Source organism: Gorilla gorilla, chromosome 7 (genome assembly GCF_029281585.2).
Source record: "Gorilla gorilla gorilla isolate KB3781 chromosome 7, NHGRI_mGorGor1-v2.1_pri, whole genome shotgun sequence".
NCBI lineage: Eukaryota > Metazoa > Chordata > Mammalia > Primates > Hominidae > Gorilla > Gorilla gorilla.
Window position 1 is genome coordinate 6,477,270 of NC_073231.2, and position 14,916 is coordinate 6,492,185.

A 14,916-nucleotide genomic window follows, 5' to 3' on the forward strand; every position below is an offset into this window, starting at 1 on the left:
GTGATCGTTATCATTCATATCAATTGCGTATGATTTTATTTTGTCCTGTGAATTTTATCTGCTTCACGTTAGTAACTCATTCTTGGGTAGGTGTGGAGTCTCTGCCTAGAAGGTTCCTGGTTTGGACTCTCAGATCTCCTCACACAGCCAGGCTTTGTCACTGAGTGACAGCTCATACCCACTGTTTGATCCTTGTTCACCCAGAGGTTTCCTTGATAAAATTTCATTTTGGTTTCTTCCTATCATAATCCCTTAAGATCTCATGGCTGATGCAATTGTTAAATGTTGCAAGGGAAAACTAGGAGAGATTTCCTTGTATAATTCTCCATTTCCCTTGTTTTGCTTGCAGATACACAGAATTAAATGTGACAAAGCTACTGGCATTATTGAGATGGTAATGGATCGATTTAGTATTGAAAATGAGGGGACCTACACTGTGCAGATTCATGATGGGAAAGCCAAAAGTCAGTCTTCTCTAGTTCTTATTGGAGATGGTATGCTATATCGAATATTTCCACAAGTCCATACAAGATAATTCAAATGAAATTCTTTTGACTGGAGAGAAGCAAGCATGTTTCATATATATTTTTTTAAATATTGAATTTAGCATTCAAGACTGTGCTGGAAGAGGCTGAGTTTCAAAGGAAAGAATTTCTCAGGAAACAAGGTGAGTTTCCTCACTCTGACCGGCTCCCCTGCCCCTAGCATAAAGCAAAGATGATTGGAGTATTTGTCGGAAGCAGATCTTACATGATCCCAAGCGACCCTAAAGGCTGTTTTAAATGATTAAGAGGTTAGACTTACCAACTGCATAGGAAAGGAACCTGCTTTATAGCCGGGGAGTGAAGAGGAAAGCGTGCCTCTAGCTTTAATGTCCAGACGGAGTCCAACAATTTTAATGAAAAGAATAAAGCATAGGGGTGGAGGAGGTGGTGGCTTCATTTGGCTTTGAAATGTAGAGAAGGCAGTAGAGGCTATTCCTATCACCAGGAAATTGTTCATTCTACTTAAGATTGTGGGAGCTTTTAAACTTTGTAACTACAAACAATATATTTTAAATAGATTGCTTTTACAAATACATGTTAACTAGATACAAAGGAAAATGGATACATTTTAGATTCTCAAACATACCCCAAGAGTTTATTCAAAGAATTTTTTTTTTTTTTTTGAGATGGAGTCTTGCTCTGTTGCCCAGGGTGGAGTGCAGTGGCACCACCTCGGCTCACTGCAAGCTCCGCCTCCCGGGTTCACACCATTCTCCTGCCTCAGGCTCCCGAGTAGCTGGGACTACAGGCGCCTGCCACTATGCCCAGCTAATTTTTTCTGTATTTTTAGTAGACATGGGGTTTCACCGTGTTAACCAGGATAGTCTCAATCTCCTGACCTCGTGATCCGCCTGCCTTGGCCTCCCAAAGTGCTGGGATTACAGGGGTGATCCACCACACCCAGCCTCAGAAAACATTTTTATATATGGGATTTCTATACTTCTAGAGAAAAATTAGAATATGAAGTATGAAACATAAAATCAAAACATTCATTTTTATTATTTTTCATTGTTTTTATTTCTGATAGTCACAAATATTTTACTTATTTCTACATTATGAACATTTTTGGGCCAAATTTGTAGGATGTATTTATGTATATGAAAGAAGTGAACACATAATTTCCAAATCTGCTTTGTATTTTTGCATTGAATGGCAAAAGGGTATTAGTGTATGACTTATTCCTACATGTATTTTAAATAAAAATGTTTAACATTTTTTAAAAACATATATAAACCTGTCTTTGATTTTGAATGCTATCTAAAGAAAATGTGTTTTACAAAATTGCTAGGTCAAACTGTTGTTTCTTTATCTCATATCTATTCTCTTATTTAAAGGTATTATTTACCATGTTGTCGAATGTTCAGTTAGACATATACTTTGGGAAACAAAATATAATTATTTCAATAGCCTCCTTTCTGAAGAGCAATAGATATGAGATGTCAGTAAGAAGGAGCCATCAGACGTACGCTCCTACCAGGAAGCACAGATTCCAGTGGAGAATCAGTGTTAACACGTGTCGACATCCCAGGCCTGAAAACTATCTCAGTTTCATTCTCCACAGCTATTGTCTTCTGCCAAAAATGCATTACATAAATATATATAATACATTCTTATGTATTATATATGCACACCATGCATAAATGTGTAGGTATATATATAATAGCTATATATTTATTTGTTTACTTTTTCCTTTTTTAAACGTTGTCTTCCCTTTTTTACTCCTTAGGCCCTCATTTTGCTGAGTACTTACACTGGGATGTCACCGAAGAATGTGAAGTTCGACTTGTTTGCAAGGTGAGAAACCTGGTTCTAACAGGAAAACAATAAATCTCTTTCTGGTTCCTATCAGAGAGGCCTTTCAGGGAGCAGCTGTGGTCAGATCTGTGATGCTGGTGAGGAAACGTGTGGTGCCTGTGTAGCTGTGGATGGGCGGAGTGGCTTTTGGGTCCTGTGGACTTTATAGTACTTGGACTTCAGTGCTTATCTTTTCTTCTTCACGAAAAGATTACAGTGTAGTGGGATGCAATGGAAGGTTGGATTATAAAAATTTTACTTAAACGATTATTAAGTGAGTTTATGAGAAAGCATGCCCTGGCAAAATACACCTAGAAGTGCTGCTCGTACGAGTTCATCAGGAAAGGAAAGGCATGCTTTGGAGACAAGATACTTCTTTCAGTTTCGTTTAACAATGTAGTAATGAAATATGTTTTATTACTAAATATAAAAATCTGTTTTTTAAGCAGCAAACCTTCAATTTAATAACTGCCTACCGTTTGACTGTCTCAGGATGAGGGGATGGGGGAAGAAGATCAATAATGCATTATTTTTACTCCCAAACTAGTTTCTTATTGTCTACAGGATAAGAGAGAAAAGTAAACAGATAGTTTCAATAAAGAGATGATTCCTGAGCTGCGTGTGCCAAGGGGACTAAGAATTATGCAGGCCAGTGAGTGGGAAAAGATGGTTCTAGGAAGATCCAGCAGCAGGGAGGGACAGAGAAGCTGAACTGTGCACTTAAAAATAAAAACAATAAAAAACCCAAGGCTGGTGGGCAAGTGGGGCATTCCCCTGCAGGACCCAGACGCTGGCCATGGACTGAGAGGGTACAGAGCACCTGAGGGCTGTTAGTGCAGTGACACGGGCTGCTTGTTGACAAGGAAGGCTGGAGGTGGCAGGACTGGAGGACGACGCTTCAGTAGGCTGCCGAGAGATGGTAACTCCAGCAGGGCAGTTTCATATCCACAGAGAGAAGGAGATTTAGGATACACATCCAGCAGTTAAAACCAGCAGGGGCTGGCAAGTAGCTGGGTGTGGGTGAGAGGGAAGTGTACTGGGGGACCGAGTGGGTGTGATATTTCTTGAGATCAGCAGTGTACGGGGAGGGCCAAGTTTTAGGGTTTTGAGAATACATTCAATTTCACAAAGATTTAGTTATATCCGTGGAATGGTCAGTAAGGCATAACCGGCTCACAACAGGACATGTGAACCTGGCAGCAATGGGAAAGTGAACTGGAGCATGTGGATTCATGAGATATCGTGTGTGGATTCATGAGGTATTGGGAATGCTTGGCTGTGGACATGACGCAAGTGGGTCAAGCTGCCAAAGGACAGCCTTTAGAGACAGGAACATCATGAACAATTGGGGCATTGTGGAAAATTCAGATTGTCAGAGGAGAAGAGGAGACCAGCTCTGGGATTATTAAGCAGAAATCCTCAGAGAGTTCAGAGGGAAAGCAAGTGACTTGGTGGCCGCTGGCAGGGAGGAACTTTGGAGTGAAGCGCTGCGTGGCCGGCTGAGGAGGGGCGGCGGGAGGCGGCGCTGCATGGCCGGCTGAGGAGGGACAGCTGGAGGCAGCAGGGGCTGGGTGCTGGGCTTTCCAACCCCACTCCCTGGCAAGGCGGGGTCTCTACGTGGTGGGCTGAGGAGATGGGACACAAGGGGGGATACGAGCAGGAGCCCGCTGCCCTCTGAGGTGCTCAGCTGGCAGTGAGGGAGAGAGAGGGGAGTCAGGGCGGCTTTTTCTTTCTGGATGGGGACATTCAATCCTATTTATAGGCAGAGGGGTCAGTGGAAGAGGAGTCACACGTGAAGGAAGGGGAGGGCATGGGGACACAGGAGGGGCAGTGCTGGCCTGGAGGGAGATGAGACCAGGAGGTCAGCACAGCCATGCAAGGGGCTGCTTGGCCCCCAGAGCAGCTCCCTGTGAAGGACAATGAGGGGGCGGGGGGGATGCCAAAAACCAGGGCAGAGCAAGCGGCAGATCCATCAGTGCAGCCCGCTGGTTTCACGCTCTTTCCAGTGAAGGGTTGGAGAGTGTTGAAGGTGACGAAGGTAGCCCACAGTGGGGGGAGTGGCAGGAGTGGGCTGTGATTGCCACTGAAGGAGGCACGACAGCAGCTTCTTTTTAAGAATGGAAATCATTGTTGAGTGCATCAACGTGGAGATAGCTCGTAGTGGCCCACATAGGGGCGTTGGGATTGATTTTTCCAGACATGGCCAGTGACCCGGTGTGAGTCAGGGGACAGACTCATGATTGGGGTCTTGCTGGATGGATGTTGCAAGAAGGGAAGATGGAATAGGAACTTTGGGTCTTGCTTAACTGTCGTTAGTTGGTCAACCAGCTGTCTAAGTTGAGCAGGAAAGTGAGGCCAGGCGGGATAAATGGAGAGGAGGCAGGGCTAAGCCTTGGTGATCTCCACTTGGCCACCTCGGCGGGGACACTGGGGTGTGAGCTTGTTGATGTGCCTAAGTGTCAGGTGGGGACCTGCCGTGAAGAGCAAGTGCGTGCCTGTGGAGCAGAGGTCTGCAGTGCACTCGGGAGTGGACCCGGGCACGGGGATTTGCAGGAGGATGGGGCATGGGGGTTTGGAACTAGGTGGGTGTTGAACACACCCTAGAAAGGTGCAGGTTGCTCCTAGAAATTTGTGTGATGAAAGGAACCTTCTTACTATTCTGACCATTCTCAGTATTGGTAATTAATTTGCAATTTGATTTCCTGTATATATATATATATATAATATATTTTAATTGCCAATCTAATTGCTTACTGTCTCTTAAATCAATAGTTTTCCCTTCCTCTCTTCTTGAAATTTATATATATATATAACTGATAATATATTATATATATATTAGTGATAACTAGAGCTAAGGCTTTGATTCGATAGGTTCGATAACATGCTCAAGGTAGTGGTAAATTTATTAAAGAAAAATACTTAGATTTATTTTTGGTAGTGAATTTCTTGCACTAGTGCGTTTAAAAGGAAGACTCAGAAATGAAAACATTTATAAAAGAAGAGAAGAAGGTTACTTGCAAGGAAGCTGCAAGGGAGGTGGTCTTTAGAAGTCTTGCTCAACAAATGAAAAGCATAATGGATATTTAAAGGGAAGAATCCTGCCAGGTGAGTGATGATAGCCTGTGTATGTAGTCCATTTATGCTGGAAAAACAACTTTCTCAAATTATTTACCCTGCACAGAAAGGTATGTTTCTTCCAAATTTTAGACATCAGCACTGCAAAAATCAGTTCCTTAGGGAGTCAGCAACTCAAAGCCCAGAGCAAGTCAGAGTGACTTGGTTATGGTGTCGGTTTATTCTTTTTGTTGTTGTTGGTATTGTTGTTCTGACTGTGCCATACAAGGTGTGTGTGCACTCCCAAGACCAGCGGCGAGACCCCCGAGTTCTGCTTTCCATGGGCTCTGATATCATCTTAGTGGGATAGAACCGTCTATAAATATTTAAAATTATTTTAGGTTCCCTGACTAAAGTGATTCATAAATCTTTAAACACAGATATTGGGAAAACTAATATTACCTGAGATTTGAGGGTTTTTTGTGCAATTTAATACATTTGATTTACATACTTGTGTCCCTGTCAAGCCTGTGATTCTGTGCACCATTTTGTCTACAGGGTTTTTCATTTAATAATGTGGTGCAGATGGTTATTTTAAAAATTATTAACGTGAAAAAATAGATGGAGAAAAACTTATGCAAGGATGCAGTCACATTATAACTTCAGAGAAAACCATTTTTAAAAGTTTAAGACACAGGGAAACCACAATCATAAACATAAGAAAATCTGTTAAACATTTCTTACACAGCAGAAGTGGAGAATTAGCGCTGACTCTTAGGAAGTGTGAATCAGGCATGGGCCATACGTAGCCTAAGAGGTGATGTAATCATCTTTCCTAGACATTCATGTACAGTTTAGGTGCCCATATTTTAAAGAGTTTATGGTAGAGAGAAGTTGAGGGAGTGCAGAGAAGAAACAAATGAGTTATTTTGGGGAATTAGAACCGCCTCCCCCACTTATAGGACAAATACATTAATTACACATATTTATTTCAGAAAACAGAAATTGAAGGTCATTGGAAAGGCATTTATTGGAAAGGACCAGCAATGTAAAATTTTTCTGAAGAAGAGACAAAGAGAAAACAGTATTGACTTAAGAGACAGTAAGCAATTAGATTGGCATTGAAAACAGACACCAAAGAAAATTTTGAAATGTTAAAGTAAAGGGAATCGTCTGCTAGAGTCGTGGAGCCTCAGCCACAGTCCATTCTAAGATTTGTTATCAAGGAGTGGTTCTGACTTTAGAAGGAAGACCCTACTTTGCAGCTCAGTGGGATAACTTCCATCTATGTATTCCACAAACATCGATGGGACAACCTCTGTGTGCCAGGCAGGCAGCCGTGCACTTGGGGACAAGTGTTAGTGAAACAGACAAAACCCCTGCTTCACAGAGATTCAGTCCCAGTGCTGTCAAGAACGATGCCATTTCCCATAGCGGATGTGGAAATTCTAAGCTGTGTTGCACTGTTACTCTAGCAGAGCTGATCACACTGTTGAATCATTTTCATTCTTTTGTCATCAACATCACTCTTCTTGAATTCACATGGGACGTGAACATCGAATTGTCAGACTTGTATGATCTCATGGGATTCATACATTCTGCCATGCTGAATCAGAATTCTTCCTCGTCCCTCAGACCAACGCCGGAGCATGTGAATTGGAATGCTCATTTATCTTCGGAGTTCCGCAAAGCTTAGTTTCTAGCCAGCGATTGAATTGTGAGGAATTTCAGTATAGGGAAGGTCCTCACCTCTAGTGGGCATTTTTGTGTTAAGGTTTCATTTTCTTTGTGTCCCTGTACCTGAAATGTGATGCTGCTAGAAGAGCAGCTGCCAACCAGCTTTATAGACCCCTCAGAATATTCTCTATTATTCAGAAATCCCCATATACATGGCTTAAGACTTGTCTTTGTTAATGACATTTCATATAGACCAAAAGATCTTTATGCCGTCTAATTTCATGGACTAGAATGACGAGAATCATTTGTCCTTCTGTGAGCAACTGTGAGGACTTAATTATCTTAGAAGCTGGAATTTAGAAATGTGTTTGACGTTATTGGGAGCGACAGCTTTTCCATAAGCCTTCTTCTGAGACTGTCTATAGTAAAAACTAAGGTTTTTTGAGGGGGGGCTCTGTGATTTAAAATTCTAATAGACTTTCTTTTTCTCATGAGTCAGAATGATTTACATACTAAACTTAAGCTTTCTACCTCACAGGTTGCAAACACCAAGAAAGAAACCGTTTTCAAATGGCTCAAGGATGATGTTCTGTATGAAACGGAGAAACTGCCTAACCTGGAGAGGGGAATCTGTGAGCTGCTCATCCCAAAGGTATCAGGCATTGAGTAACACAAGACGAAAGCAAAACAAAAACGGCACTTTCAAACAACACGTAAATTCTGCATTCCTCTAATTTGCATCCTGAATTTCAGTGGTTTGCAAAGAAAATGTATTAGAGTTTATTACGTTTTTCTAAGATTGCAGTATTGATTTTACATAAATATGGAATGTGTTTTCTTTGTAGTTGTCAAAGAAGGACCACGGTGAATACAAGGCAACCTTGAAAGATGACAGAGGCCAAGATGTGTCCATCCTTGAAATAGCTGGCAAAGGTAAAAGAAAACCTCCTTTGTTCTGTGAACAAGAAATTCCTTTCACCAACAGGATGCGATGTATTCTGAAGGCAGGTCTATCTCTAGCCTCAGCTATAGCACAGCTTGTTTCTTTAGCAGTAACACTGTAGAAAAAAAAAAACTATTTGCTCTTTGGTTGCCTTCAGAGTTTTTTCAGTGTTTTAGAATAATGTATGATATTACTCTGGGTTTATATGAAATGTCATTTCGGTCCATCATCAGAAGCCAAGCAACGCATTACTAATGCAGTTAAAATGATGGAAACACTGAGGCAGTGATTCAGTTAAATGTAGAGTTGGATTTATGTTGAGTAAAACGTTCTTGATCCTTGTTTAAAAGTGAATAGGTTAGAAGGATTTATCGCACACATAAGCCTTTTATGGATAAATATTGCCATTTTAATGATTCATTTTTCAACTGAACATCACAATTTGCTGTATCGATTTAATTAAACATTGAAAATGCTGCTTTCGGTTAAAGTTACATGTCGTAATGGTGCGTATCCCTTCTCATTTTCAGTGTATGATGATATGATTTTGGCAATGAGTAGAGTCTGTGGTAAGTAAATGCCTTTTAATTTTCAAGTCATTTGGGGTGCTGAAATCACTATTTCCTGACACGGGAAGTCACTGCTGTAAAAGAGGGCACCATGGAGCTGTGGTGGGTGTTCTGTGGGAGGCCCTGGATGGAAGGGCAGGGTGGTGATCTGCTGCCGATGAAGCTTTTTAAAGGACTTCCCTCAGTTTTGTCTGGAGTTTGAGTTTTACTTTAAGAAACTCAGTTTGGGCTTCCTGATTAGCCACTTCTTCTATCCTGTCTTAGGTTAACTGGCATGATTGCTTTGTATATAATTGCTATGAGCAGCTTTTTACATGTGTTGAATAGCCGTAATGAATTTTTAAACCTCTCACTTTGCTTCGTACACATTAAACCATATGTTATCTTTACAAATAAATGCCCAGAGGTGGGATTGCTGGATCACATGTCAGTTCAGCTTGTTTTTGGAGGAAGCTCCACACTCTTTTCTATAGTGGCTATATTAATTTACATGCCACCAACCATGCACAAGTGTTCCTTTCTCTGCTTGCCAGTGTTTTATCTTTTGTCTTTTTGATAACAGCCATTCTAACAGGTGTGAGATGATATCTCACTGCAGTTTTAATTTGCATTTCCCTGATGATTAGAGATGTTCAGTATTTTTCAAGTATCTGTTGGCCATTTTTCTGTCTTCTTTTGAGAAATATCTGTTCAGATCCTTTGCCCGTTTTTAATGGGTTATTTGTTTTTTTCCTGTGGAGTTCAGTTCTTTATGGATTTTGAATATTAGTCCCTTAGCCAATGCATAGCTTGAATATATTTTCTCCCAATCCATGGGTTCTTTCTTCCTTTTGTCAATTGTTTTCTTTACTGTGCAGAAGCTTTTTAGTTTTGTGCAGTACCATTTATTTACTTTTGCTTTTGTTGCCTGTATTTTTGATGTCCTATCCAAGCGATCACTGCCCAGATCTATGCTGCGAAGCATCTCCCCCCCGAGCTTCCTTCCAGCGGCTTCGCAGTTTCAGGTCTTATGTTTAAGTCTTTTATCCAATTTGAGTTGATTTTTCCATGTGGCATGAGTTAAAGCGCCAATTTCACTCTTCTGCATGTGGATATTCAGTGTTTCCAGCACCACTGATTAAAGAGACTGTCTTTCCCTATTGTGTCTTCTTGGCATCTTTGTTGAAAATCAATTGACCATCAATATTTAGTTTTATTTCTGGGCTCTTTATCCTGTTCCATTGGCCGATCTGTCTGTTCTCATGTCAGTGCCAAGCTGTTTTGGTTTCTGTAACTATATATTTTGAAATCAGGAGCGCGATGCCTCCAGCTTTGTTCTTTTTCCTAAGGATTGTTTAGACTATTAGAGGCTTTCCTAGTTGCATACGACTCTTAGGATTATTTTTCCTTTTTTTTTTTTTTTTTTGAGACGGAGTCTTTCCCTGTTGCCAGGCTGTAGTGCAGTGGGTGAATCTCGGCTCACTGCAACCTCCATCTCCTGAGTTCAAGCGATTTTCCTACCTCAGTCTCCAGAGTAGCTGGGACTACAGGTACGCATCACCACATCCAGCTAATTTTTTTGCATTTTTTAGTAGAGATGGGGTTTCACCATGCTGGCCAGGATGGTCTCCATTTCCTGACATTGTGATCCGCCCGCCCGCCCACCGAGGCCTCCCTAAGTGCTGGGATTACATGCTTGAGCCACTGTGCCTGGACAAGGATTATTTTTCTATTTCTGTGAAAAACAACATCGAAATTTTGATAAGAATTGCATTCAATCTTTAGATTGCTTTGGGTAGTAAAAATGTGGCTTTACTCTTATACTCATGAAATTATTTTGTGTTAAAATATTTCATAATGTGTCCAAGGGCCACTCATGGATAATAGAACTGACCAGAAGGTCTTGAAGAGTGAGTGTTTATAAGGAAAATGCAAAAAGCAGAGTCCTCATTGTGTGCTTGTCACCTCGAGGCAGAGATGCAGCGGCTGAGGGGACATGCACATTATGTTGGGAGTTGGATAGGGACAGAGGGGACAGGCCCAGAACTTCCCACATCAATAGGGAGCCTTTATTCTCATGGGAAACCAGACACCATGGGCTGGAGTCTCTCCCTGACATATCAGAATGGAAGAAGTGGAAGGCATGTTGTCAACACACTCACACCCACACACTCACATCCCCACACTCACACAGCAGTCACACACACACGATTTCCCACTCACACATACACACACACACTGACACACACCAGTGTACCCACACCCTACACACTCACACACTCATACATGCACACACTTACATGTGAACTCACACACTGACACACACTCATACACACACTTACTCATATGGGCACACACTTGTGCAGACTCACACACTGATGCATACAGACTCATACACAGGAGCCCTGGGAGGCTGGGGGAGCATTGGGGGAGGCTGATACAGGCTGGGGAAGCACCGGGAGAGGCTGATGGAGGCTGGGGGAGCACCGGGAGAGGCTGATGGAGGCTGGGGGAGCACTGGGGGATGCTGATGGAGGCTGGGGGAGCACTGGGGGAGGCTGATGGAGGCTGGGGGAGCACTGGGGGAGGCTGATGGAGGCTGGGGGAGCACTGGGGAATGCTGAGGGAGCATTGAGAGAGGCTGATGGAGGCTGGGGGAGCACTGGGGGAGGGTGATAAAGTCTGGGAGAGTACTGGGAGAGGCTGATGGAGGCTGGGGGAGCACTGGGGGAGGCCGACAGAGGCTGGAGGAGCACTGGGGGAGGATGGGGAAGCACTGAGAGAGGCTGACGGATGCTGGGGGAGCACTGGGAGAGGCTGACAGAGGCTGGGGGAGCTGCTTCTGGTCTGTGTGCTTTGCTCTCAGGCTGCTCCGACCCTCCCGTGTTCTGCCTGGTTAGGGTGGTGTTGGTCTCATGAGTCAGTGTCAGGGAATTTGAGCAGAGGGAAGGGGGGTCAGGTGGGGGAATATGGCTCTGCAGTGTGTTGACTTCACCCAGTTCCCAAGCTGTTTTTCAAGTTGTGATTCCTTGAAGGGTGAACTCCTGTCTCCGAGTAGAGGAAACAGAGTCCCACCTGACTGGGGAGGGGAGATGGTGGTCAGGGATCTCTGCCTTACAGATTTTCAATAACCGTCCTGTCTGCAGCCGGCCCAGATGCAGTGACTCTCCAAGTCCTGAGCTCACTCCGTTCCCTGCGCACTTTTTGGCTTTCTTAGCCCCGCACAGTTCCCTAGACCTCATGCCCCTCCCTCCACCTCCAGAAGCTCTGGGGATGGGCTCAAATTCTGTCATTTCCTCCCCTGTTGTCCCTCAGGTTCCTGGGTGGTTTCCTCCTTTGCAGTGGACTAGCGGGGTTTAGGGAGGTGTGGAAGTCCAGGCAGGCAGTACCTCGGCGTGACGCGGTGACGCAGCCACAGCCAGGCAGTACCTCAGCGTGACGCGGTGACGCAGGCAGGCAGTACCTCGGCGTGACGCGGCCACGCAGCCACAGGCAGGCAGTACCTCGGCGTGACGCGGCGACGCAGCCGCAGCCAGGCAGTACCTCGGCGTGACGCGGCGACGCAGCCGCAGCCAGGCAGTACCTCGGCGTGACGCGGTCACGCAGCCAGGCAGTACCTCGGCGTGACGCGGTGACGCAGCCACAGGCAGGCAGTACCTCAGCGTGACGCGGTGACGCAGGCAGGCAGTACCTCGGCGTGTCGCGGTGACGCAGCCACAGGCAGGCAGTACCTCGGCGTGACGCCATGACGCAGCCGGAGAGAGCTTCACGCACACCATCTCTTCATTCTTCCTGAACTCTGTCGCGGAGGGGGCCTTTATTTATTTATTTTTGGTTGGTGCTCTTTCTTTCCTCATGTGTATTTAAGGATAAAAGGAAAACAAAGAGCTTCACCATCATAACAGTTTCTGTTTTGGTTTCTATTTCTTTACATAGTCGGAGTCACAAATACCGTTCATGTTTTTTTCCCCCACATATTTTATAATTTTCTTTGTTTTATATAGATGTTACATTAACATTCACTTTAAAAAATAATTACTTATTATTTCATGGAACCACAATATCATGGTTTAAGCTCTTTTCTATAGAGAAATTAATGAGTTTCCATTATTTTAAATAATTGTACAATGCACACATTTGGGCAAGCAAAGGCTCTTTCAGGATTTAGGAATATGTTCTTTGAACTCCTAGAAGCACAATAACTATGTAAAAACTAAAAATAGTTTTAAGATTCATAATATAAATTTCAAGTTGCTTCCCAAAGTGAAAAAATACTATTTAAAATGCCTCTTTGTTACAATATCCTCCACAACAGTTGGTGATCATCTTATTTTCCATTATCTGTGCTAATTATGTAAATCTGGTTTTCTAGGTAACTGTATGTGAATGTAAATTTCCAAGGTTGAATATCTGATAACAATCTCTACTTCCAGTTCAGAGCTTCTGCCTTCGTCAATGCTACTTCCTTATCTTCTCCTTTCTGACCTCTGACCCATAGATCATCTACCTCAAGCGAATTAGTCTTCATTTTTATTCCAAGTACACTGCGTGTGTTCTCGTTTATTGCATTTTCTTATTGCCCCTGGGGTTTCTTCTGCTTTCCTTCCTCTGACCCAAGTTTCATTTGTCTTGAAGAACCAGCTGAGGTGCTCCCATCTCCTTGACTCCCACCTGAAAGAGTCCTGCTAAATCTTAACGTCCCTTTTGCAGATTTTGTACAATAGTTCAGCTTGGGGTTAACTCACCTAGCATTTGCCATGCACTGTTGTTATTTTGCCTCCTTTTCTTAAGCAAAGCTGCTGAGGGACAGATGTTGAATCTTTTTAGACAGTTCTGTATCTTTTACAGTATTCTGCAAAGAGCTTTTCAGATAATTCTAGCATGGTAAGAGCTTGTTTAATGAATGGAGACAGCATGGGAATAAAGTATAAGAATTTGTGGCTGGCCGACTTTATGAGAGACACAAGTGAGAACAGGATTGCAGGTGGGGACAGGAGGGCTTGCCACAGCGATGCCTTCTGTGATCACACAGCAAGCACTCCTTTTCCTAGATCTGAGGATGTTTTATTTTCTGCAGGGAAATCTGCTTCGCCACTGAAGGTACTCTGCACCCCAGAAGGAATACGACTTCAGTGTTTCATGAAGTATTTTACAGAAGAAATGAAAGTGAACTGGTGTCACAAGTAAGTATGACAGCAGCCGATGGAGGCCGTGCCGTAGGTGGGGCTGTCCAGGGCGCACAGCTGGGACCAGGCGCTCCCTGGGGAACATCAAGGCACTGCCATTTCCCCTCAAAGTTTTATAATTTTGAGCAATGATGACAACCTTTAGCTCAGGGAAGGGGGCCCTTATACGGCAGTGGGGAGGACGTGGAAGAAGGAGGCAGAGGAGAAATGCCTGACAGTGTTACAGACAAATTTCTCCAGTGTCTCAGTCACGAAAGGTGGCTTTACTAGTAACACACGTTTTCTCTGGAAGCGAACAGAGAGCTGAGGCAGAACTAATAAATAATTTGTAGAAACCAGACTCCAAATTTCCAGTCTGTTGGTTTCCCGCTAGACTTGATTAAAAGTAAAAGTACCAAAACAAGCCCAATCCTTAAAATTAAAAACAGAAGAAAACAAGACTAAGCCTGAAGACACAGCAAGGTTTTCTGTATTTCATGCTTCTCTGGGTCGGTACGGATCACTGAGAAAACTACCAGAGACTTCTCATGAAATCCACAGCACTGGGCAGGTCCCTGCTGCCCTGCCTCTGGGGTGTGGCTCCTTCCCAGCCAAAGCACAAGCCGACATCTGAAACAACCAGGCAAACTGCTGGCTGAATCGAGGAGTCCCCCAAAACAGGACTCGCATCAGGGTCACCAACCCCCATAGACATCACCGCAGATAAAAGTGGACTTCAGGTGGGTGGGAAGGACAGACACAGCAGGGACGGTGGCTTTTTATCAATCTCTTCGCTATCCAAAGGACGACGTGTTCAGGCCAATTATTTGATGGTGTCAAGGCACCCAGATGTTAACGCCCCTCAGTACACTGTACCCAGGGCGCCCACACCCCGCCTTTAGTTAACGCCCCTCAGTACGCTATACCCAGGGCGCCCACACCCCGCCTTTAGTTAACGCCCCTCAGTACCCTATACCCAGGGTGCCCACACCCCGCCTTTAGTTAAGGCCCCTCAGTACCCTATACCCAGGGCGCCCACACCCCGCCTTTAGTTAACGCCCCTCAGTACCCTGTACCCAGGGCGCCCACACCCCGCCTTTAGTTAACGCCCCTCAGTACGCTATACCCAGGGCGCCCACACCCTGCCTTTAGATATCATAGTTATCTAATGAATATTTCCAAAGGAAAAT

The 14,916-nt window shown here is 43.9% G+C and overlaps 1 protein-coding gene across 3 annotated transcripts in view; it reads left to right on the plus strand.

Annotated features, from left to right (window-relative positions):
• The window catches only part of MYOM2 (myomesin 2), a 100,035-nt gene that overhangs the window by 70,284 nt on the left and 14,835 nt on the right, over nt 1–14,916 (plus strand). For all 3 annotated transcript variants that reach the window (XM_031013752.3, XM_063709018.1, XM_063709019.1), the window contains 7 exons: nt 350–494; nt 608–667; nt 2,272–2,339; nt 7,609–7,722; nt 7,916–8,003; nt 8,544–8,582; nt 13,639–13,744. In XM_031013752.3, coding sequence (XP_030869612.3) covers nt 350–494; nt 608–667; nt 2,272–2,339; nt 7,609–7,722; nt 7,916–8,003; nt 8,544–8,582; nt 13,639–13,744 — 620 coding nt within the window. The remainder of the gene's footprint in view (nt 1–349; nt 495–607; nt 668–2,271; nt 2,340–7,608; nt 7,723–7,915; nt 8,004–8,543; nt 8,583–13,638; nt 13,745–14,916) is intronic.